Source organism: Hirundo rustica, chromosome 3, assembly GCF_015227805.2.
Source record: "Hirundo rustica isolate bHirRus1 chromosome 3, bHirRus1.pri.v3, whole genome shotgun sequence".
Taxonomy (NCBI): domain Eukaryota; kingdom Metazoa; phylum Chordata; class Aves; order Passeriformes; family Hirundinidae; genus Hirundo; species Hirundo rustica.
In genome coordinates, this window is record NC_053452.1 from 1,996,834 (window position 1) to 2,020,162 (window position 23,329).

Here is a 23,329-nt window from a genome sequence, read left to right on the forward strand (position 1 = left end):
TAATATTTAAATCAGCTCTAGAAGATTAACATTCACAGATGTATATTATGTAATTTGTATGTGAATGATATACACTTACTAGCAGTAAGATCTGATAGGCAAATGTAGCTTAGACAATCATATTTTTATTATTGATATGAAAAGACTACATACCATTTGGCATGTCAAGCATTTAAAAACTTTGTTATTCTTAAAGGCATTTCTGGAATTTTAGCTGTACAGTGTTTGGATATTTAACAATCATTCTGCTGACACACATTTGGAACTACTTGAAAAAGAAGAAAAAATGATGAGTCTGAAAAAGCATAAAAGTTAGAAGACAAAGTTCCTTTTTCGAGACAGTGACATTGACAAGTATTTCCCATGCCAAAGCAGTTTCAAATGTGATGCATTTCCTCAGGAAGGTTGTATAAACATGTAAAATTCACTACATATGTTTTTCAGAAGAAGCACGTGATTATGGAGCACTTCATGCTCAGCTCTCCTCCCTGCCCTACAGCTCTGCCTTAGTGAGGATGTGAAAAAAGGTTTCTTGTACACAAAATGTGGAACTCGTGTAGCCAGAGAACATAGCTATATGTGTGCCACATGTCACAACATCTTTTATTCCATAACTTGATTAATGATCTAGTTGGTTTAGAGTTGTAACTTCCCTTCCATATTGCACAAGCATAAAGTTAAAAAAAAAAAAAAAAAAAAGTGACAGATACATAGATAATTAAGACATAAAAATAATACAACACAGATTCCAGGCATGTCTACATATTTTAATACATAGCTGTTCCCTCAGCCTGCTGTTTTGAGGTACGGGATGTTTTCAGTTTCCCCAAAAAATAATAATGGCAATAACAATAATAATAATTAACAATAATAATAGTCATCATCATCATCATCATCATCATCATCTCACAGAATCAGGGCCTTTTAATGTAATTTCTTTGTGTTGATAAACCCCAGGCTTTTTATTTGAAGCTTATTTTTCAGGGCAGAAACTGAAATAAACCCAATTTACTTAAGAGGGGCCCACATATTAAAAAATCTCCAGTGATTTTTCTGTGTTAACATTTTAACACTGCTGCTCCCATCACTGATTGTTCAGCACCAGCAACAGAACACTGCAAGACCTTTTGGTGACACCGTACCTGACAGGTATGTTTGTTCTTCCATTTGCTCAGCACACATGGACTGCTCTGCATTAAGTCCTACAGGACAACAGAAAACAGAGAGTGGAGTTGGCAGCACACATTGTCACTATCAGTTAACAGACTTTCTGATTCTCCAGCTTACAGATGAAAAATGCCACACAAAGATGCAGCTGTTTCAGAGGAGCCCACCAGACAAAAGCACATTTATCATCACTGGGAGAGCTGGATCTTTATGAAAATTAAAGCTGTTGAAAGGGGTTTGAAAACCAGATTAGATGCTTGAACCTTTCTGAACCATACCTCTACCTCCTTGAGCGCGTCTCGCAGTTTGTCTGGTCGCTTGGTTTTCAGGATCCAAGGATAATCTCGAGCTGTCAAATAAAAGCAAGGGGGAAGAGATAAAGCTGACAGAGAAATGCATATATATAAGTGACTGTATACATATACATGTACGTGTGTGTGCAAAAATATGCTTATATATGTAATTTTAAAAAGTTCTGTGAGTTGAACTTCCTTTTCCATGGACACACAAACCCAAGATTTCTAGGAGTTACCTTACATGTAAAAACCCACCTACAGCTGGAAGGAAATGGCCGTGGCTATGGTTTCTACTGTCAAAGGACCTGTTTTTGGAAAGCTCAATCACAGGAACAGTTGGCATGTTCTATCCACAATGGCCATCATTTCCCCATGGCAACTGTGTGCAAGGCTCACCCAGCTGCTAGCCACTTAAGAGTGAAAAAGTATCTGCTGTTCAGTACATTAACCCAGTTTCTAGTTTCAAGCGTCCTAAACAGATTCTGTTCTTCTGAACTAACATTTCATTGCCTAATTTCAAAAAGCAGGCACTAACATGTCTGCAAAATAGATATGCATGAATATATGCATATATAAGAGTATTAACAACAGACAAATGTGAATGCCATAACTTATGGAGTCCAGTTATTTATAGGATGTTCTTGAAAATTTGGTCTGAAGAATCTGCCAAGTCAAGCAAAGAAGAAACTGCATGACTGCTGAAGTCCTTTAACAAATTTATTAGTGTTCAGTGCACTATTGTGAAAATTCTGGCCTAATACATTAATTCCAACAATCAGGAGGCAAAGCTTCCTCTGGAGTTGCCAGTAATTGGCTTGTTTCATGGCTGAGAATCAGGCTCTAATAACTTGTGAAATTTCTTCATTTAAAAGTGAGCAGTTTTCTGCTCATAAGTGTACAAAAAAAACCCCATGAGAAACTAGAGCACATTGTTTATAATCTATTCCTATTAAAAGGAAACCTGATGAAAAGTTTTGAGCTCCAAGCTGTCAGTTTGTATGCCAACTTCCAGACTGAATGACTTTGCAGTTATGCCTAAACCTCCCTGCAAAAAGGAGCTTACAATAGAAGTGCTATACAGTGAAAAAATGAAGGATTTCATAGATCAACAAAAGAGGACACCAGCATACAACTTCTCTTTGTGTTTCATTGGACTGAAGCCAGCGTTGGTGGAACTGTTATGATAATATTAATTAGGCATGTAAGATCACATTTTCAATGGGTGCCTTCACAAATACCAGAATATTTATCCACATATGCAAAACGGGAAATTGCCTGTACAGACACCAAACTATCTGTACAAATCAACAGCTGGGAATCAAGTTCTCTCCAGTGCTCCTCTTTCCAAAATGTGCCACGCAGGCTTTGTGCCGGGGGCACCCCTGCATTCCCAGGACAAGGTGCAGCAGCTTGAGCTCCTCTTGCCTGTCCCACATGAAAAAGGAGGTGCTGGTGACGGGGTTTTTATCCCAGCCTGCTCCTCCTTATCCCTGTGGGACAACACTACACCGAGATCAAGGGATGCAAACCTGTGAGGCTCCTCCCTGCCTGGAACCCTCCCTCACCTTCCCAGAGCTGCACTGATCCCGCATCCTCTGCAGTGGGGTTGGACCTTCACATCCATCCCCAGCAGAGCTTCAAACTGCTCCAAACACACCCAGCAGTGATGGGAAGAACTAATCCTTCCAGAACACATTTTGCCTTCCTGTGCGTGCACAGTGCCGTGGGAATTTTCATTTGGATAAGCTAGCAGCGTCGATGTTGCTTGGTGAAGTTGTCTAAAAAAATCAATTAGATTTTTCAGAGTTGCCATTTTATAATGTTTGAGCATTAATGAATGCTCTGAGCAATGCAGGAGTTGTAGAACTGGAGCCGAAGAAAAGTTGTATTAATATAAAAATCTTAAACTGTCACAGTACTGCTGTGTGATAGCATGAACTGAAAATGCTTTTAACCAGGTAATGCAGGGACAGTGTAAATGTTTCAAAGCTAAAACCATTCTACGAAGGCAGCTGATTTTTAGTCTGGAATTTGATTTTGGGTGAAAGTATTTTAGTTACTAATTTCTAGTTTTAAGTCGGTTGGTGTTGCAAGTCAAGAGATGATTGGGAAAATGTTTATTGCTCATCTGCTAAGTAAATTTCATAAGGAAAAATTTGGATCATTTTTGTGATTCCTTTTGACAATGGACTTGAAAAGCAATACACACTACCATGGTTAGTGACAGGGAAAAAAAACAAACAAAAAAACCCCAGATTGCAAATATACCAGGAAGGAATAATTACAAATTTTCAATTGTTTTGTGCTGTGCAGTTCTGTGATCATCAGTCTTAGATGACATGTGCAGAAAGCTACATTGGAAGCAGTCTGAGGTTATTTTAATGCTCTTCTAGGGGCATAACCAATCCAAATTTGTCATTTGATCTTACTGTGAGAAGAAACTCAGAAAATATCCTTACATTCTGCTAGCTTTTGCTTCTCTTCTAAGTAACTGTGCTTCATCTGTGATGCTAAAGGAAAGAGGATGAGAAGCTGAAAATTACATAATGGTTGGGTTTATGTGAATATTTTTCCTATTTTTTTCCCCTTTCCTTCTGGGGTTTAAAAAGTTTTTTAATATTCCTACATAAGTGTGGGGAGAGAAACTTCCTGTGTATCCTTACTCCAGAGAAATTCAGAGGTACTAACAAGAAATTTGAAGCTGCATTTTTAAGAGCAAGAAGTTGGTGTCAAACATTGAACATCTTGAAGTTTTGTTTAGTTTCAGTCATGGTTATTTATCTTTTACCTGGTTCTTTCTTGTCACAGTATTGGTGGATCCCAATGTCTCCATCTGTATAATTAAATGTAAATACAGTAAATGATGAACGTGGCACTAGAAACAGAACACAACTCAAAAAGCAAGGTTCAGCACCTCAAATTTTGCCTGCTAAAGCAGTGTTCAGTGTTAAAATACGAGCACAGTATATAGCCTGAATACCTTGGGACTTTCAAGAACCAGCAGAGAAAGCACGAAGAAGGATGTGACAAGCCCTCCCACTTATTTGGAGCTGTCATTTCATTTACAAACACTTTGATTCCTTTCCAGCTGCACTCATACAAAAGTATTTTTACCACCTTCCTAATTAGCATATTTTGTGTTCTTCTGCAAGGAAAGGTAAGGATCATGGTGAAAATTGTATCTTGGAATAACTTAAAAATGTTTGGCCCTGACCGACACAGCTGAGCTAATGACAACGGGATTAACGAGATTAATGAACTCATAAAGCTGCTTTTTCAAAGGATCCAATATTCAGGTATCAGCATCAAGCTGGTTCCTGTGGCAAAGAAATTTGGATATTTCAGCTGCACAGGGACTGCAGCCCCAGCAGTGAGTTCCTGATGTGGCTGACAGGTAAACACTCAGGGGTGCCATGGCAAGCTCAATTGGGCAGGTCCAATTACAGCATTAGGTTGCATTGCTTTAAAGTAATTAGTTTGTCACTGCATCCGTGTCCGCCTAATGTCAGACAGGTGTATTCCATGGAGAGAAAATCCTTACATGGAAAATAAATGTAGGAAGGCACTGAAAAGGCGGGCAGGTTTTCAACCAGGACATCATCCTCCCTTCTGCGTCAGAATTTTTGAACGAGGCACTTAGGCAACGCATAAATGGAAGCAAGAAGGAAAATAGGCACGGTACTCCACAGCAGAGCCCTAATTATAATAAATCACAACTGTGTTTTTACTTAAGCCATCAGATTTTTCTATGAAGTACAGCTTCTGAGGTTTTGCTGTTATTGTTGTCATAGAGCAGCTCTCGCAAAAAAGATGGGATGTCAAGATACACTGAGTCAATATTTGAGTAATAACATTCAGCTGAATATCAACTGATTATTCAAAATAATATTTCAATAACATTATTATACGGTACAATTGACATCATGTGTCATAAATAAATTTTTGATATGGTCCACTTATAACCCAGTGGGGTTTTTTTAGAATTACATTTTAGGAATAGTAAGGCAAGATGAATTAAGGTCATTTATACATGGCTAGGAATTACTCATATGTCTTTTGGAACAATCAATTAATAAGACAAATGCATCCTTGTAAGTATGAAATTTCAAGTTATCATGCAAAATACCCAGAACAGGCAGTAATCTTTTATTTTCACATTGAGTCCAAATCACAATGCCTCTGCAGTTCACTTGAGTGTGGATCATTCACCCAAACCAGTCATTAAACTGAAGCTCACAGTCAAGTAGGCCACAGCTTCCCAATCAAATATAATCTGAACAATTCTTACTTGAAAGGATGCTCCAGTTCCACGACAAAAAAAAAAGCAAAGAAGCTGACCAAATTCAAACAGTGTATTGCTGCTAATTTTCTTTCTCCTAAGCATAAAAAACCACTTCATTTGGGTATTCAGAATTTTATATTAGCTTAATATCCATCAACAAGCTTTGATGATTTGTTTTAGTAACAGGTAACAGCTCACCTCTAATACGTAAGTTGGTCCTCAAAGACCACAGAAACACCTCAGTCAGGCAGAAGGACATCTGGTGATATATGGAGCCTCAGCCCTAGCAAAAGAAGAAAAGGAACTGCATGAGCCAAATTCTTACCCTCCATACCAGTATTTTGGAATCTAAGTGCTGGAAGAACCTAGAACTGATGACATTTTGTTGTATGTAAGCTGCAGTTTTTAATCACAACTAAAATGAATAATGCATGGGAAAGAACAGGATAAGTAGAGTAATATGAATACACACAGGTCAAACACAGAGAGAAAGCAACAATCCTTTAAATGTGCAACTGCTCTCAGTGAAGCAAATAACTTTGTGCTAGATACTTCTAATATACACATTTTTATCTATTTTTATCACATAGCGTACCAGACCTTTATGTCAAGAGTGCTACGATGAAAAATATGTGCAAGAATCTCAGGAAGCTGGGAGACCTGAGGTATTACCACTCAAGCTAATATTTATGTTTGAAGAACTGCCTAATCCACTGAAATAGCACCAAGTGGAAATAGCACTCTTTCCACTGATCCCCAAATGTACAAAAAGTCTTGCTGACTTAGTAAATCCCATAGTTCTGTCAAAAAAAAACCCCACAAAAACAAAACAGCAAAAAAACCAAACAAAAAAAGCTCCCACAAAAAAAGCACACACACCCCACACGCCTAGTTAAAGGAATATTCCTTTATCTCAGGTAGGAATGAGGTTTGGAAAAAAATGCAGGATTAGGAACATGGTGGTCTCTTGAGCATGAGAACCATTTTTGGTATAACTATAGATGAGGGTAGCCCCTCTTTTACCATATGGACTAAAGTAAAAGGCGATTGTACAACACAATTTTATCTGTTCCCTCATTTTTTACTATTTACTTACTTACATTAGCAAGTGAAACAAAACTTCCATTCCCCAGGGCCCATAGATCCTAGATTAGAATCTCTCACTAATAGGAAGTCATCAAATTGAGTGAGCTTCTCAAAATCCTATCATGGCTCAACTGAAACAAAGCCCACACACCTTCAAGTGGCAGATGATCTGTCCAGCAGGAGAGAAGGGGTGCTGGGATGACCCTGGCTGGACACCAGGTGCCCACCAAAGCTGTTCTTTCTCCTCTGATCAGTGGGACAGGAGTGAGAAAATAGAATTAAAGGCTGTGAGGTGAGATAAGGGCAGGGAGAGATCACTGACTGTCTGCCATCATGAGCAAAACAGACTTGACTTGGGGAAAATCAGTTTAATTGAATACCCGGCAATATAACAAGAAATAAAATAAAATCTTCCCCCCACTACCAAAATGTTGCTGCACAAACCCAAAACACAAGGTTTTGGCATGAAGATGTTGGCGTGACAGATAATCTAACACAAAATACCTAAATTATTCCAAAGTTCTTGTATGTAGGCTCCCAGGACATTTCTAGTTGTGTCCTCCTATTGAATATAAAGCCATCCCATAATGCTTTAATGCTGCTGAGTGCCTTCCCAGCTGACAGGTTAGAAAAGAATTTCAAGTCCATTTTTTTTGGTTGTCAGACACGTAGAGGGAACTTGCCAAAAGGCAGAAGCAAGTTTTCAAATGGGCACTAAATTCTCAGTGTCCAAGATGCATACTTTTAAGAAATTTTTCCTGTGCGGAAAAAAAATGAAGTTTTGTAAGAAAATGTTAAAAACCCAGACTTCTAAAGAACACCCTTTCAGTACAATGTAGAGGGAGCAAAATTCTCCTTGTACCTAAAAAGGGAGAAGAAATTGGTAATTTACTGGAATCTTGAGAGTTTAGATTTTTTTTCTTCTCCCTTTCCTTGGACTCTGAGCACTCACTGACCAGATAATCATTGGAATGCTTGTTACTGTTGTGCCAGTGAAAATGGACAACTGCCCGAAAATACTGTTCCAGTCTAACAAAATCTAATCTGAAATACCTTCTGATTAGTTGCATTCTACTGTAAAAATAATTTAAAAAAAAAAAAAAGAAAATTTGCTTCTGTAACAAAATATGGCATTGTCAAGTCTGACTATTTTTTTCAGAGGAATTATTCTTTCTTCGAATGAATACATGCCAACTTTCAGGGTTATGCAACTATATCTCACCATTTCCCACATCATTATATTCCAGCACAATGGGGATGAGGATGATGACGACAAAGTGATCTTTTTGTATTTGAAAAGATCAGAATTTACAATATTCCTTTTACTCCATGAGCTGGGCCTCACTATTGCAAAGAAGGTAGGTGTGAAAAAATAGAAGAATTCCTATCCTTAATTGACCTTTAAGCATTCTATCCCACCCCCTTTAAAACTGATTAGAATTTGGGAAAAAATGGGTTGAAATAACTCTCCTGTTAAGGTAAAACTGGAATTCATCTTAACAGCTGGTTGTTTTCCTGGCTCACACAACATTTACTGCTTTCACAATGTCCCCACAAACAACAGGGATATTTTCATGGTTGCAAAAGCTTACTGACAAATGGAGAGGTTTTGCAATGGTCAGCCTGTGCCAGTATCTGCATGAGGATTGTTTTGTTAAAAAAAAAAAATCTTCAGTTTGGTAACTATTTGTACAGAAAAAAAACGCCCTGCCACTTTATAACATCAACAAATGCTGAGGCTGATATCAAGAATCCTCTCTGCTCAGCTCCCAGTGTGAGTGTCTCCCAAAAACACCTCTGAAAAGATACTGGGAGCAATCTAGAGCTAGAGAAGGGGAGATGCTGACTACAACAGACCATCTGAACTTGGGAGTTCATGTGCCAGCAGCATGGCTCAGTGTGACAACACCATCCAAAGTGTCCCTAGAAGAGTAAACCCTGTAGCTGCCATGATGCAGGGCAGCCTGGGATGACCATCTGCCTGTTCCATTGAAGGTGGGCCCAGGAAGGTGCTCCCAGAAAAGCAGTATCCCTGGTGAAAGAGCAGAAAACAAGGGGGGGTATTGTTGGGATGGTCACGACCCAAAGAGTCACACCATGAAAGTTCAGAGGGCTTCGCTTTATTAGGGCCACGTGCTGTGCTTTATACAGTTTTTACAAACTTCAAAGACAACTCCTAATTGGTTAATAGCTTTCTTGTTCATTATTCTATTGATTAGTAAAAAAAACATTTTACTTGTCTGTCAAATCTATCTATTCTCAGATTGTTTACGTATTTTCTTTACTGATTCTCAGAGTACAAATCCCTTGTTATTACAGGCGCACTTATTTTTCACCCTCAGAATATATTGTTGTGTTAAAGGAACTTCTCATTCTTAAAACAGCTTCATGTGAGAACTTACAAATTACTTGTTAGATGCACTTAGAATAAATGATAAGCCAGCCTTTTACTCTATTCCTACAGGGGAGTTCAAAATATTGATGTTTGGGGCACAGTCCCAGGAGTGGAAGCAAGGTAAAATACAAAGTCAGTCAGGAGCAGGTCCCTCTATGCCACAAAATTGCTGCAATGACATCCTTACACATACTAGATGAGGTGCTTCAGATATGGGTTTGAGCAGAGGTTATAGGACAAAACGCCCCCCCAAAAAAACAACTCTGCAGAATCCATTTCCACTACCTACATGTCATCAGATTTTCTTGGCAAATAATAAAATACCAGGATTTTTTTTATAAAGATTGTCACAGGCCACCCTTTTTGTGTTCTCCTTCTCCGTGGAAATATGCAATCATAGAATATCCTGAGCTGGGAGGGTGCCACAAGGATCACCGAAGCACAGCTCCTGGCCCTGCATGATTCTTGAACTCTGGCAGGCTGGTGAGCCTGTTTCAGTGACCAATCACCCTCTGGGTGAAAAACCTTTTCCTAATATCCAACAAAAACCTCCCCTGACACAGCTTCAGGCCATTCCCTCGGGTCCTGTCACCACAGAGAAGAGATCAGTGCCTGTCCCTCCTCTTCCCCTCATGAGGATGTTGGAGACCCCAGTGAGGTTTCTCCTCGGTCTCCTCTTCTCCAGGCTGAACAAACCAAGTTCACTCAGCCACTCCTAATTTGGCTTCCCCTCCAGACATTTCACCTTCCTTTTGGCCTCCTTTGGACACTCTGTAACAGTGTGTCATATCATTTTTACATCGTGGCACCCAGAACTGCCCCCAGCACTCGGTGAGGCTGCCCCAGTGCAGAGCAGAGCAGAGCAGAGCAGGACAATCCCCTCCCTTGCCCAGCTGTCCCTGATGCCCCCGAGGACAGGGATGTCCCTCCTGGCTGCCAGGGCACTGCTGGCTCATGTCCAACTTGCCATCAACCAGGATCCCCAGGTCCCTTTCCATGGCACTGCTCTCCAGCCTCTCATTCCCCAGTCTGTACATCCAGGGTTGCCCCATCCCAGGTGCAGAACCTGCATTGCTTTCATCTTCCAAAGGTCTAATTTTTTTTCAGAGAAACAGAAAATTCATAGCTGCAATGAACTCTAATTCACAAAATTACATATTTTTTCACCTGATTTTTGGATTGATTACACAATAGCACTGCTGCAGATGCCAGAGCAGATTACCTCAATCTTACTTCTGCCTCCTTTCCTCCACCACGCAAAGGTTAACATCCAATCTCTGGCACTGCCACAGCTCACTCACAATGGCTAATTTTTAACTTAGACACCTAATGCTCAACAACCAAGGTTAGTCATCAAGTCATTCTACAAAACTTCTCTATTTCTGTGAAATAATATTTGGAGTAGAAATCACTGCCTGCTTTTTCTTCCTCTTCGTGACAAATTTGTCCTTCACCAAGGAGAGAAACTCCCTGCAGCACAAGTATAATTCAAAAAATTTAGTATTTGACTCTGGAAGTTAAAGTTTAGATTGAACTACCTGCATTAGATCAGTAGCTACTTGCTGTGTGCTTTATGTTGATACAATAATTTCTTTGTGTAAAACACATAACATTTTAGACATACTATCTTTTACATTTTTTAACTACATCAACTTAAAATTGTGTAATTATTAATTTAAAAACAGAGGAGTTAAACTTTTTTCTCTATCACGTTCTCACAGATAAAAAATGCAAAATATTCTCCCAATCTTACAAGACAGGCTTCATCCTTTTATAGCTTTATGAAGCCACAGCCTGTTTGATATATAATTAAACACATACTGAAATAAAGTTAGTAAAATCATGAGAATTTGTAAAACTTCATTTTGTAGTCTGGCATTAAACAGAGACAATCCAGACTCCTCCTTCACAGCTACAAGTTTTTACACCAAGTGCCAGCAGACCAGCAATTGCAAGAAAATGCTTAATTTATACACATATATTGATGGTTTTAATTTGCTTTCTTAATGAAGATGCTTAAAAAGGATGCTTATGTCTGTGTGTCTGTCTAACCTTTAAAGGTTTTTTATCCATTGATTGAAATTAGCCAGAACTAACCTGATTTGTTTTTCTCACAAAATAAACTATCAAAAATAGGTAATTCCTGAAAATGCTGACCCAACCCGCAGGTGGGCACAAGAATCTGTGCCCCAGAACTGAGGAACGTGCAGGGATGGCTCAGGCCCTGATTGCTTTTCTGTAGATCTATCCCAGCTGGATGATCTAGCCAAGTTCTCATCTCTGATGTTGGCCAAAGTGCTGAGAGTAGAGCATGAGATGAGCACATGTGAGCAGCCCCTTGTCCCTGTGTGGAAATTTTTGAGCTACAGAAGTCTAAGCAGGTTGTAAGGCTTTGGCTCAATGGGCCCATTGGTGAGATCAGCTCTGAAGTTTTAGTCACACCACTTTTACATTTCACAAGCGTTTGGATGCAAGGCACTGGGGAAATAGCACGGAGTGACAAAATTTTAGTTAGGTTAGAGGTTAAATGGGTGCAAAGATGGCATTCTGATCTAGCCTCCGTTCTTTGGATTTTAAGGACAGTAATTCCGTCACCTATGTAGGAAATAAGCTGTTGGGACTGCATTCTTAAATGTTTCATTCATTTAATTGCAGAAGTTTATCAACCAATAAATTGGGTTTATTTTCTGGTAAGTAGAGGTCCCAGTCTCTATCTTTCACACTGCAGTGGCAAAGCCTGAGGTGCCTGTACATCACTGGAACTCTGCAGTGCCTTACAAACTGCACCTGGGTTGGAGTTTCCATTTCCAGTGAGACTGTGCTCAAGCACAGCAGCGAACGCTGGTCTGTCACTCCTGATCAGATGAAAAATACCGTGGCTACACAAAGCAAAAAGCCTGACCTGATCAACAAAAAAATTTGAATCAAATGGGCTATTAATCATTTCCAGAATGGAAACTGCAAGCTGGCTTTGGTAATCCCCACTCTGACACCGTGTTGGCTCCCTGATACCTCTCCTCTGATAACTGCACTCCACTGCACCTTCCCCTGCACAAGCAAGCTTGGGCTTCTCTTCCTTTCCTTCCCTTCCCTTTTTCTTAATGCTTGTTGAGCTTCAACCCCTTACCTTCAGTTATTTCTTTCTGAGCCTAGGCCAGTCCCTTCTCACAATTACTGCACTGAAAGCCCCTGTCCGAGATCCTGGCTATATTCAGCAGCACAGTGGGCTTCATTCTCATATTGATCTACTTCTCCTTTAAATCCCTTTCCCATGGAGAAAAGAACTGTAGATTTTATGGCATAAATGAAAAATCAGATCCCCTGTCACTAAGACTGACCTCTGATTTCAAGAAGTAGAAATACAGGCATGCTACTATAAATCTATTCAGTGCCTAATAATTCGTATTACAATCTTGGTTTAAGAATATTTTCCACAAACAAATAAAAAGTCGATCAGTTATCACACATCTGAATCTCTAGGCAAATATTTACTGTTGCTACTTTTTTTCTCTTCAGACTTTAATGATTCAGAATATTTTTCCAAACACACGAATGAAGCAAATTCTTTTAATTATTCTAACTCCCCCAATCTAAATGGGAAAACTATTTTGTAGATGGGTGAAAAACACACAGGAGCACTTTGTATCAAAATACACACTGAAACTTCCATTGTAAGAAAAGCCTAAATATGGCTCGCAGAATAATCATGGAAAGGAAATACATTATCTGATAACTCAAGAATTCTGGCATGAAAATTACACATTGCAAATTTATACCCATATGCTGTAAAGTTGTATCACGTTCCATTAAATTATTTTCTGTGGGGTTTGTTTTATTGTTTTGTGAATCTGAAAATAATCCTCTTTTTTGAGATGACAGTTCTATTTACTGAGTTTTCATACTTTAAAATATTTGCATATTTAACTATAAAATATATATAGAGCTCCTTAAGAACATTATTTGGCACAAAGTTACGGAAAATCTGTAAATGCTCTAAAAAATGTTCCGTAAAACAGAACAAATATTTAATCTCCAGCTGATATCAATTATTTCTTGCACAATTAATTGGGCAAAAAGGCACACGGGCCATTATTCAGAATGGGAATAGTTGGCTTAGACAGCTGTCCAGCTCATCCTCTGAGCTCTGAACTAAAAACTCTGTCTACGAGATGGAGGGTGCTGAAGTTCAAGGACACGTGCAGAAACACTACAGAAAATCCATATGGGGCAACTCGCTGCCACCAAATTGATTGTTCGTGCGTCAAAACCGAGGCCGGGTCTGTGCTGAGTTATCACTCCAGCAGAAGATGACAGGGTCAGAAGCTGAGTTCTGCCACCCTGCCGTGGCTCCTGCCTTCAGAAACACACTTCCAAAAGGCATTATTGGTCCTCTCCTTCGAAAGACAGCTATTGATTAACTGAACAGATAATGAGATTAACAACGGGGAAGCAGAATTAATTTGAGGGAGGTAATGCTATTTGTCAAGAAGACACTTAAGTTTATGTAGCAGCCACACCTCTGACAACCTTAATGAAGCTAGGAACCGTTCTCCAATTGATACTGCAGGCAAGTATTACAATCCGTAACAACTCTCAGACAGAGTGGGTGTGAAAAGTTAAGAAGGTCAGAGAAAATAGATATAATTGACCTGGGTTTTTACTTCACAGAGGGAAAAGTTCATATACACATTTTGATAAAGACCCTGAAGGCCTTTATATAAACCAGATAGTAGATAAGTGATCCAAACTACAGATATCCAGTGCTGACACAACATAAGGCAATTACAGAAGTACTAAATGTCAAGCTGTTCGACGACATTCTTTTAGATAGTGATTGCTGTTGTAAATAACCCAATTTTTCAATACTAAAGGTCAGGAAGTCATAAAATTTTGTAGCAGCGTTTTCTTATCACCAGCCAAAGGAGAAGAAAACAAAATCTCTCTCTCTTTTTTTTTAACTAAGCAGAAAGAAGGTGGAAAGGCCTGCAAATAATCCAAGCACAAGAAAAGTCCTTGCTCCACTGCCCTACCATTGTTGCAATTACTGTTTGCAAGGAAGTTTATATTGGCAGCTCTTTAAACTTAGAACACTGGTTCTCATTGAAATTGAATGATGTAAACGTGTGGGCTTAGAGCAGTGCTGCAGACAGCAGATCTAAATTGTTTCTTTCCATTTGCGCCTCTATGCATTGGCATCCTAGTTCATCAGCTGCCTTTGCAGCATGGGCTGCTCTGAAATAAACAGTGAGCAGAACAACAATTAAGCCCAAAGCGATGGGTTAAACCACAGTTCAGTCTGAATTTTAACTATATTTGCACCTAAAAAAACAAGATTCTTCTACATTTTTACGCAGTATTTCAGATTTAGCTATCACACAACCAACCAGATGTCAGGTAAAGAGCAGCACTCAAAAACTATTTAGTTTTCCATTTATGAGCTGTACCAACTAATTTCTTGCTGAACTGTACAGCTCTGGCCTTTAACATTTTATACGCTGCATGTTCACTGAGTGCGTCTTTAGTGAATTTTCTAAAGAACATTGGTAAACACATTGTTTTCATTTATAAATCTTGCAAATCTGCAAGATGCCTTTAAAAACCAGAAATGTATTTCTGAGTATACTGTATGAGTTGAATAAATTTACTAGAACAAACAGATTATTTTTAGATCTACAGCATCTTTAAATGTTGTTTTTTGCATTCCTTTTAGAACGTTTTTACATTTAAATAATTTCCAGTAGCTATTTTATATTTTGTTTAGGTGCTGGCAATAAATTAGGCAAGCAATAAATTAAGCTTTACTAATATTTGAAAATCACCTTTGAATAGCCTTTTGCAAGGCTCATTGAGATTCTTGTTTGTGAGCATTTATTTTTAATTTTTTTTTTCTGCTATACTTGAATTCTAGTTAATCCAGTGAGACTTGTATCTTGGTTTCTTCAGTGCAATATTTAAAAAAACTACAGTGCCTGTGTGTCAGACTTCCTTTTAAGAAAGATTTGATTGCAAACACAAACAAAAAGCTTTTCTTCTTTTATACTCCTTTATGATCTTCAAACAAGTTTCTATGAAAAGGACCAGTATTTTTTCAATTTTAAGCCATACTCACCTTTGCAGCTAGGAAAAAAAAAAAAAAAAGAAAATTTCATGTTACAATAATTAATTCCTGATTGTAATGTTACAGTGCAGTTTGTTTTGTTCTAATTATGCAGATATGCAAAAGGGAAAATAACTTTGAAGAACAAATTGCATTTGTTTAGGCGTTTTCATAATTACAATGAAACTGTTGAGCAGTGGGGTTGTACACAAACTAAAATAACACAGATTCTAATACTGAACTAAAAACTCGCCTACCACCCTTGAGAACACCACAACGATAAAATAATCAGTCTGTAAGTACAGCTAGTTTCAGAAAACTGCCTCATTAAAAATGCAAACAAGATAGGTCCAAAATGGTCAAAAGCTCAGGTCAGCCTCATTCTACCTCTTGTGAGAACAGAGTAAAATCAGCTGTCAGTCAGATCTGTGCAGTTGCCTTTGCCCAGAATTTAAAACAGTTTTGGTCTCAAAGCTTTCCTACAACATAATGGCAATAGATTTACTAACTTCCAGCACCATTCCTATACATTTGTGTATCTACAGTAAAGAGAAATCGAGTTTTAGGATCTGCAAAGAGATCACATAGATAACAGACACCATTCAAAACTTTTAAGGAAAACCTTCCTCTTGCAAATAATACTGTCACCATTGGATAAATAACTGTTAGGTACCACTTCACAATTGACTTCATCTGCCTGAAAAAGCAGAACATCACAGTAGCATTATTTGATATACCAAATACTGATACTGATGGAGGGGCAATTCCAACCACCAGTTTCATGCATGCAAGAGCTCTAAATTCTGCCTGGTATGAACCAGTAGCTCATCTTAGCTTCTGTACAATAATGTAGTGGTGGAAGTCATAGGTATTATGTATTAAATGAAGATGTAAAATGGATTTTTACAATAAACTCTTAATACTTCAGAAACAACCACAGAGATTGCAGCATCTTCCCAACACAGTCAAATCATTGAGAAGAGAGAAATGTGAATTGGTTCCTATTTTTTCAGATAACACTGGTGATATGTTCCCTGGCTTCAGGCTTATTGTCTTACTAGTTCAGCTGTATTTTGAGGGTGTTTTTCTAGTAGACAGATTTGAAGGAGACAAGATACACAGAAATAAAATATGTGTCTCCTTGCTATTTTTAGTCACGAGTTAAGAGTATCCAGTATATTTGTTCATCTATCCTTTCTCTTCATCACAATGCTTATTTGCTCTACTCCCTTCATTAACTAATGGATTTATGGTACTTACTGGGGAAAAAAAAAAAGTCATATGAAGCAGTTCTTGCTAATACAAGAAATATTTACTGAAGGAATCAATCCTGTTAAAATTGCAAAGCATAATACCGGGAGGTGTAATTAACTTACAAAAGTATAAGATTAGGTAGACTCCGTTTTCAATTAATCAGTCATTGTTACCTGGTTCTAATATTAAAACACCAGTTGCAAACTCAACCAGTGATTTGCGACAGCTACTCAAATATGCTACTAGCAGAAAAATCTGTGTAGCTCATTTTCAAAGAGTTTCTAAGTTAAAATTGGATCATGTTATCATTCAGCTCAGAAGTAAAGCAACTACTGGGTTGATTGGTCCAAGCTCCTACTGGGAGGAGCGTGCACACCAATATTTTGTTCCAAGGTACAACACTATTCTGATTTGCACAAGGATAGTGCCAAACACATCAGATTGCTGGGCAAACATTATAAACCACTGCATTACAGATTTCCTTAGTATCTTCTTGTATTGTTTTCATGGGTCTCATCTGAAAGTGTTTTTGAAAATCTATGAACAACTACCTTTAAAATGACACGGCATCATCTTCAATGCCCAATACCTTCAAAGCACCCACATGCTTCCAGTTACCTATGTGTTTATTCAGAAGGTCCAAATTTCATACAGAAAGAAGAGGATATCCAGTAAGTCATAGTATCCAATAATTCAGTCCATGCTAAAGAAAGATATTTTACTTTTGCCAAGGTTTCACTCTCAAATTGAAAAAAAAATTTACTTGAGTCAGAACTAGACAGTGCAGGCACTAAAACAAAAATATACACCTTTTAATGGATAAAAGAAACATAAATGAGTATCAAATAACCTCTTGGAAGAATAAGAATTAAATTAGCTGTACAACAATGCAAGTCAGCTTCACAAAGCACACCCATTGATGCTGAAATTCACATTACTTAAATAGGTATGCAAATACTAAATTCCCAAGCTGTTAGTGAATACCACGTCAGGAAGATTCACCCACTTTAATTCCATGTGTTCTTGCAATGTAAACATTGTCTTTTGAGAAGAAAGGTCTTCACAGCCTCAGAAAAAATACTGTGCTGTACACGTAAAACTGGAGACAGCAGCACCAGCAGCTCCTCGTGTAAATATGCTACTGTGAGCAGATCAGCATAGATTGGTGCAATAAAGATGTGGACACTTACACCTGAAGGGACATTTGGCTGCCCTTTTTAAGGCTTAGGAGGCTATATGGCTCCTGGAGAAGCTCCTGGAGAAGGCTTTGATCCCTTTCCTTTCCAAGCTCTGCTCCAATTCCTCCAGCTGTCAACCAGCATTTCAGTCGAGATGGTCTTTGGAAGTTTGGGCAGCTTTCAAAAGCTGTTGGATATCAGAAATCCTTACCTTGAATCTGAAAATTAGTGCAAAGATGTATCAACTTCTCCAGGAGGAGTGTTTTCAGAATCACCATCTCCACAGGCTGGCTTTAACAAAGACATGCAGGTGGCAGATTTCTTTGCTGAGTGCTCGTGACCATTCCTGAGCACAGAACTGAGATGTACTGCTTTGTGCTATGTTCCACTTTTGAATTTTAATGGCTTTTATTTGATCAGTCTTAGGAACTGATTCCATAACAGCAGAATTTTCTCTCAGAAACCTTTTTATTTCCATTCTGCTTCGCTCACCTTGCACCAACGTCCTGGGTCAGAAGTGCAGGCTTTAAATTTGTATTCCTAGGACAAACAGCTAGAAATCCTGTTCCCTCCTCTGCTGCCTGCACATTCTTACAGCAGAGACACAGCATTTTTAAGTTTGCTACTGAATGAGGAATCATGATGATTCTAGTGGGGAAAAAACCCACCCCAGCTGTATTGCACTGAGAGTTTTATTTTTAAATCTCTACAAGCAATGGCAGAAATTTGCAAACTGCATCTATTTTACTATTCTTGTTGCAAATATATGCAGTGGAGTTATAATGAATGAATCTATTTCAGTAATAATGTGGCAAGTGCTATAATGTACAGATGCTCATCTCTGTCATTAATTAGGTAAGAGACCAGCCCATTTTTCACTTGCATGGGGTCCATGTATATTTTCTTTTGTTTTCACAGTAACAAGTATGAAATATAATAATTTTGCTGTTTTGAATCGTTCCACCTTCTCTCAATCACCTTTAGTTATCTGCATCTTAATCCTCTGAATTCCAAGAATAGTCGTTCTGGAAGGAATGCAAATTAAAGAAGAAAATGGATAATTCTAGGAAACAGAAAATGATTCCTTGTTAAATCTACAAATACTTAATGTAAAGTTAAGTAAATTGGGTTTCAAGGAAAGAGAGCTCCTTGGTGCAGAAGCACCCTCTAACGGCTGGTTCCTGCTCTGAATCACAACTGGCAGAGCAATTTAGCAGCTCCCCTAAAAAGCAAGGGAAACTGCTAAGATATTAAAAAAAAAAAAAAAAAAAAAAGGAAATGTTAATAGATGTATGCATACACATATTCACATTTCACATACAGTCTCTGTTGCATACCCTTAACACAGAAAAAGAGCATCACGAACCTGACAAACTCTTTTCATTGGAGCCTGTATTTCCTTTTAAAACTATATTCTCCATTTAGTATATAAAATGGCTTTTTTATGTTTTCCCAGGTTCCAACCAGTCTTCAAAATTTAAAGATAAACAGAAAGTGAATTTCCTCTCTTACCTCAATTAACTTTTACAAAAGAAAAGGCTAATTGGCTGAAGAAAAATGCTACACCAAGTCTAAATCTTAAAATAATTTATGCTAGAAGGAATGTGGAAGTCAGTGGGTCCAATCCCCTGCACAAGCTGGCCAGCTCTGAAGTTGCATCCCAACAGTAAAACACTGTGTAAGAAAATAAAAAATCCTTTTGGTGCTGAAGCTGTACTAGAAATGCAAACTATTTCTGCTGTCTGAAAATATGCCTTAATAGGTATTTTCCCCTTCTAAGCCTATGGTTTTGCAGGGTTTTTTTCAATGAAAATACCCCGAATTTGCTCACATAACTGCATTATTTTACCTCCACACTAGAATGTGTACTTAGAATACAGCCCCTTACTATTAACTGTTAAGTATAATATCTCAGTGCTCGTACAAAGCCAGTGGCAGATAGATAGAGCAGTTAATAACATGAGAGTAATGAGACTAACCGACCAACTTGCTTCTCAACATCACTTTTCAAATCTCTTTGGGCTAAATTTTCAGTGTGGGGAATTAGCCATAGAAATCCCATTAACATTAATGAATGTTCCATGGTTAACTCCCCATGCTCTGTGCTGAAGATTTACCCCTATATCTCTAAAATAAATATGTACAGATGCCAAAATTCTTTTTATAGAGCCTGAAGAAATTAAGGACTCTATTCTCAAATAATTGACTTATGCACATGTATCTTTTCCCCCCATGGATCATCTTCTACATATCAGGATGGGTGTAATGTCTGCATTATTCCCATTGAACAGATTATCCAAAGTGCATGTTTACTACACAAAGGCTGAGGTTAGTTAATTGCATATTTTACAGAAATAATATATAGATTGAGTTGGATTTTTCCCATCATTAAACAAACAGTGGTTGAACAGTATTCACTGTCATTGAGAACAGCATGTATTTATACTTACATTTCTGAAGATATAAGCATTAAGGAAAGTCAATAGTCTGAAAGAATTGGAAATTATCCTACACACCTACCAAAAAGCCAAAATACAACTGGGTCAACAGAAGTCTCTGCAAGCAGTGACTGAGGCACTGTGTAAAGATGGGGAACAACGTTTGTTATCTTGACTGAAAATAGAAAGGTGGGAAGGGCTCCTAGGACCAAAATCAGCAGCTGCCCCCTGTTTTTGAAAAGTAAGGGTGGGGGACATATTGCCATCATTTTTTTCCTCCCATTTTCAAGAATATACCCCTACTGTTTTTAAAATATTAATTTAGAAGCTTACTTTCCCAGTTAAGCTCGTCATTTCAAGCTCCTCTGCAGCTTAAAAAAAAAAAAAAAAAGTGCCAAAACAACTGCTTCAAATCATATTCACTTGCTAAAATTTGGAATAAATCTTCAGTTACACTTTTTCATACATAAAGATTTACTTTGTCTTCCTTAAAATGACTCTTCTTGGAGATCAGACTAGAATACATTGGGTATAATACTCAATTTTATGCATCTGTCCTGGAAACAGTGTGTTGATGTTACCACTATAATCTTAAAGAGGAGAATCTACTTTCCTCCCTGAATACAGGACCAAGAAAAATCATTTACATGGAGCCTGTACAAATTGCTTTATCTGAAAATAATATACCAGCTAAATGAAGATAGAGGAAAACCCCTGAAATCATCCAGCAAAACCATATTTGAGAAAACTCACTCAGAAAAATGTACAATTCTTCTGGTTATACCTGGAGCTGAAGATGGCACATTTAGATAGAAATTCTTTTAGCTTATGAGCAGCCTCTTGAAATCATTTCTAGATCAAAGATTAAATGTATAGTCCTCCTAAGAATATCAAACTACACGACCATAAACCAATCCTCTTTCAATAGCAACACATTTAGACAGATTCCCCCTTTCCATTGAAAGGTCTTTCGTACAAGCCTTTCACAGCCAAGATAAAAAAAGGGAATTTTCCTGGTAGCATTCTTCGCAAAAATGCTTTCAGCTAGAACTGGGAAATCTGGAATGAGGTAAGGTCAGACTGGTGGGGGTGGGGAGGAGAATCAGTCATGTAAACAGGTTTTATATTGCATTTATTACAAACTCCCCTTATTTTCAGTTGCTTCTTTGGAAATTAGCACAACCATGACTGGATTAATTCTCTGTGGGTTTCCCTCTGTACTGTTATTGAGCAGTCATGGGAAAACTCAGCCAAATGAGTATGGCTCTAGTGAAGCCATACATCTCTGAGGAAGGGCAATCACCAGAACACAGAGTTTGTCTAAAAAAAAGACATTCAAACAGATAGGGCACTTAAGCTGACCTCCCTGAAGTGATGTCCTCATACTTTAATTGAGCTAAATTTTTGATGTTTTATGTCACTGTAAATGAAAAGGAATAATTTTATAGAGCATGTTTGCTGGTTTTCTGGTTTTCCAGACACAACCCCACCTACCCTTCAGGCAGCCTGTCACTCACTGCACTGCTTCGCACCTGAGCGGGTCTTGCATCCATGTACACCCTACAAGACTATGGAGGCCTGCTGAAAGCTCTCTTTAAAGACAACCAGGAATGTGTCTTTTCAGTACTATGAGAAACACAGGCATTACAGGAGCCACATCTTTTTCATACCTTCAGCTCACGAGAAAAAAAAAAGGGAAAGACTTCGGCATGCCTACTGCCACGTCCAGTGCTTCCTTCACAAAGTCAGTATTCCCTTCCCACTGCTGCATCCCCAGAGAGGGATGACATCCAGGTAAACAGCAGCAGTGTCATCTCAACTGGTTTGTCCCGTGATTTTTGGAACACAAGCCTTTACCATCTCCTGGAAGCTGCCTTGAGACATACTGCAGTGTCGAGACACCTTGCACAGGTTTATCCATAGTGACTAAATTGCTGACATCTCTTCTCCTCTGACCTACTCCCATGGGCAGTATTAGCTGGAGGATTTAACCATGTTTGTCCATACCTGATGTTGCCTGCTTGTGGCATCTTATAAAATATTTTTTCCCATCAAGATTTTTTGTTTGCATGGGGAAGTGGGAGAAGGGGAGAGAGGACAGGCATTTTTGCTTACCCAATACCACATAAATGTGTTGAGCACTCCATTTATAAAACATCCCAGCTGCTGTTGCATTTCACAGCAGCCTCCTCCCTAAAAGCATCAGAAATTTCCACAACAGTCCCAACAGCTGTTTCCCAATATTCAGCTCGTTTGCAGCTGAGGGAGCCTTCCGATGGGAATGGCAAAATGCCTCTTGGCACTGCCAGGAGCTCCCGTGCCCACCCAGCTCACTGGAGTGAGTTCAGAGATGGTCAGTGGCCCATGTCACACTGAATTCTTACTTCCACCACTGGTCATCCCAGTTGTGCATCATTACACTTCTTCCTCATGTACATCAGCAACCAGCTGATCTACCCCTAAAGCAGCGCTCCACCAAACAAAGCAGCTTCCAATAAATATCCTGGGGAAGGAACCACTCTCTTCATCTACCTGCTCCTGCTTCTTCAGTAGCTGTATGGCTATAACTTCAAATGTTTTATGAAATCACAGACCCAAAAGCATCTCTCTACAAGACTAAACACGTGCAACCTAATTTCCATGAATGATTATCATGATCTATGGCATATGCTCTGTGCTGCCTTACAGCAGTTCAAAATGGAATGGCAAAATTAATGGACAGGGGGAGACGAACCATAAATTTTGCAGCTTCGTTCCCAATACCAAAATTTCTGCAAGTATTACAGGCACTGACATACGAAGGATTGCACAAACAGGTAAAAAAAAAAAAAATCCAACTGACCCACAGATTGGAACTGAGTAACACAACATTGCACGATAGGCCCTGCCTTCAGGATACCCCATGGTTAAATTACAAAAGCAGGGAACACAAAATACATCACTGCAGCACGCTGAAGTTATAGAGAGGCATTTCACTTTGACAGAGTCAAATTGCTCCACACGGAGTAAACAAACTATTCCGGTTCCCCCAAGTGCTCTTCATATCTGACAACACCTTTCTATAAAGATCCTTGAGGATCAGGAAGAGCCTGGGATACAGCAATTCCTGCAGCAATACATGTTTGAGGACTTTTAA

General features: G+C 38.6%; 1 protein-coding gene across 5 annotated transcripts in view; it reads right to left on the reverse strand.

The window, feature by feature from the left end:
- Positions 1-23,329, reverse strand: part of WDPCP (WD repeat containing planar cell polarity effector) — a 151,701-nt gene that overhangs the window by 95,377 nt on the left and 32,995 nt on the right. For all 5 annotated transcript variants that reach the window (XM_040060363.2, XM_040060357.2, XM_040060361.2 and 2 more), the window contains 4 exons: positions 5,944-6,028; positions 4,252-4,296; positions 1,446-1,516; positions 1,143-1,202 (listed from right to left, as the gene is read on the reverse strand). In XM_040060363.2, coding sequence (XP_039916297.1) covers positions 1,143-1,202; positions 1,446-1,516; positions 4,252-4,296; positions 5,944-6,004 — 237 coding nt within the window. In that variant the 5' untranslated portion in view covers positions 6,005-6,028. The remainder of the gene's footprint in view (positions 1-1,142; positions 1,203-1,445; positions 1,517-4,251; positions 4,297-5,943; positions 6,029-23,329) is intronic.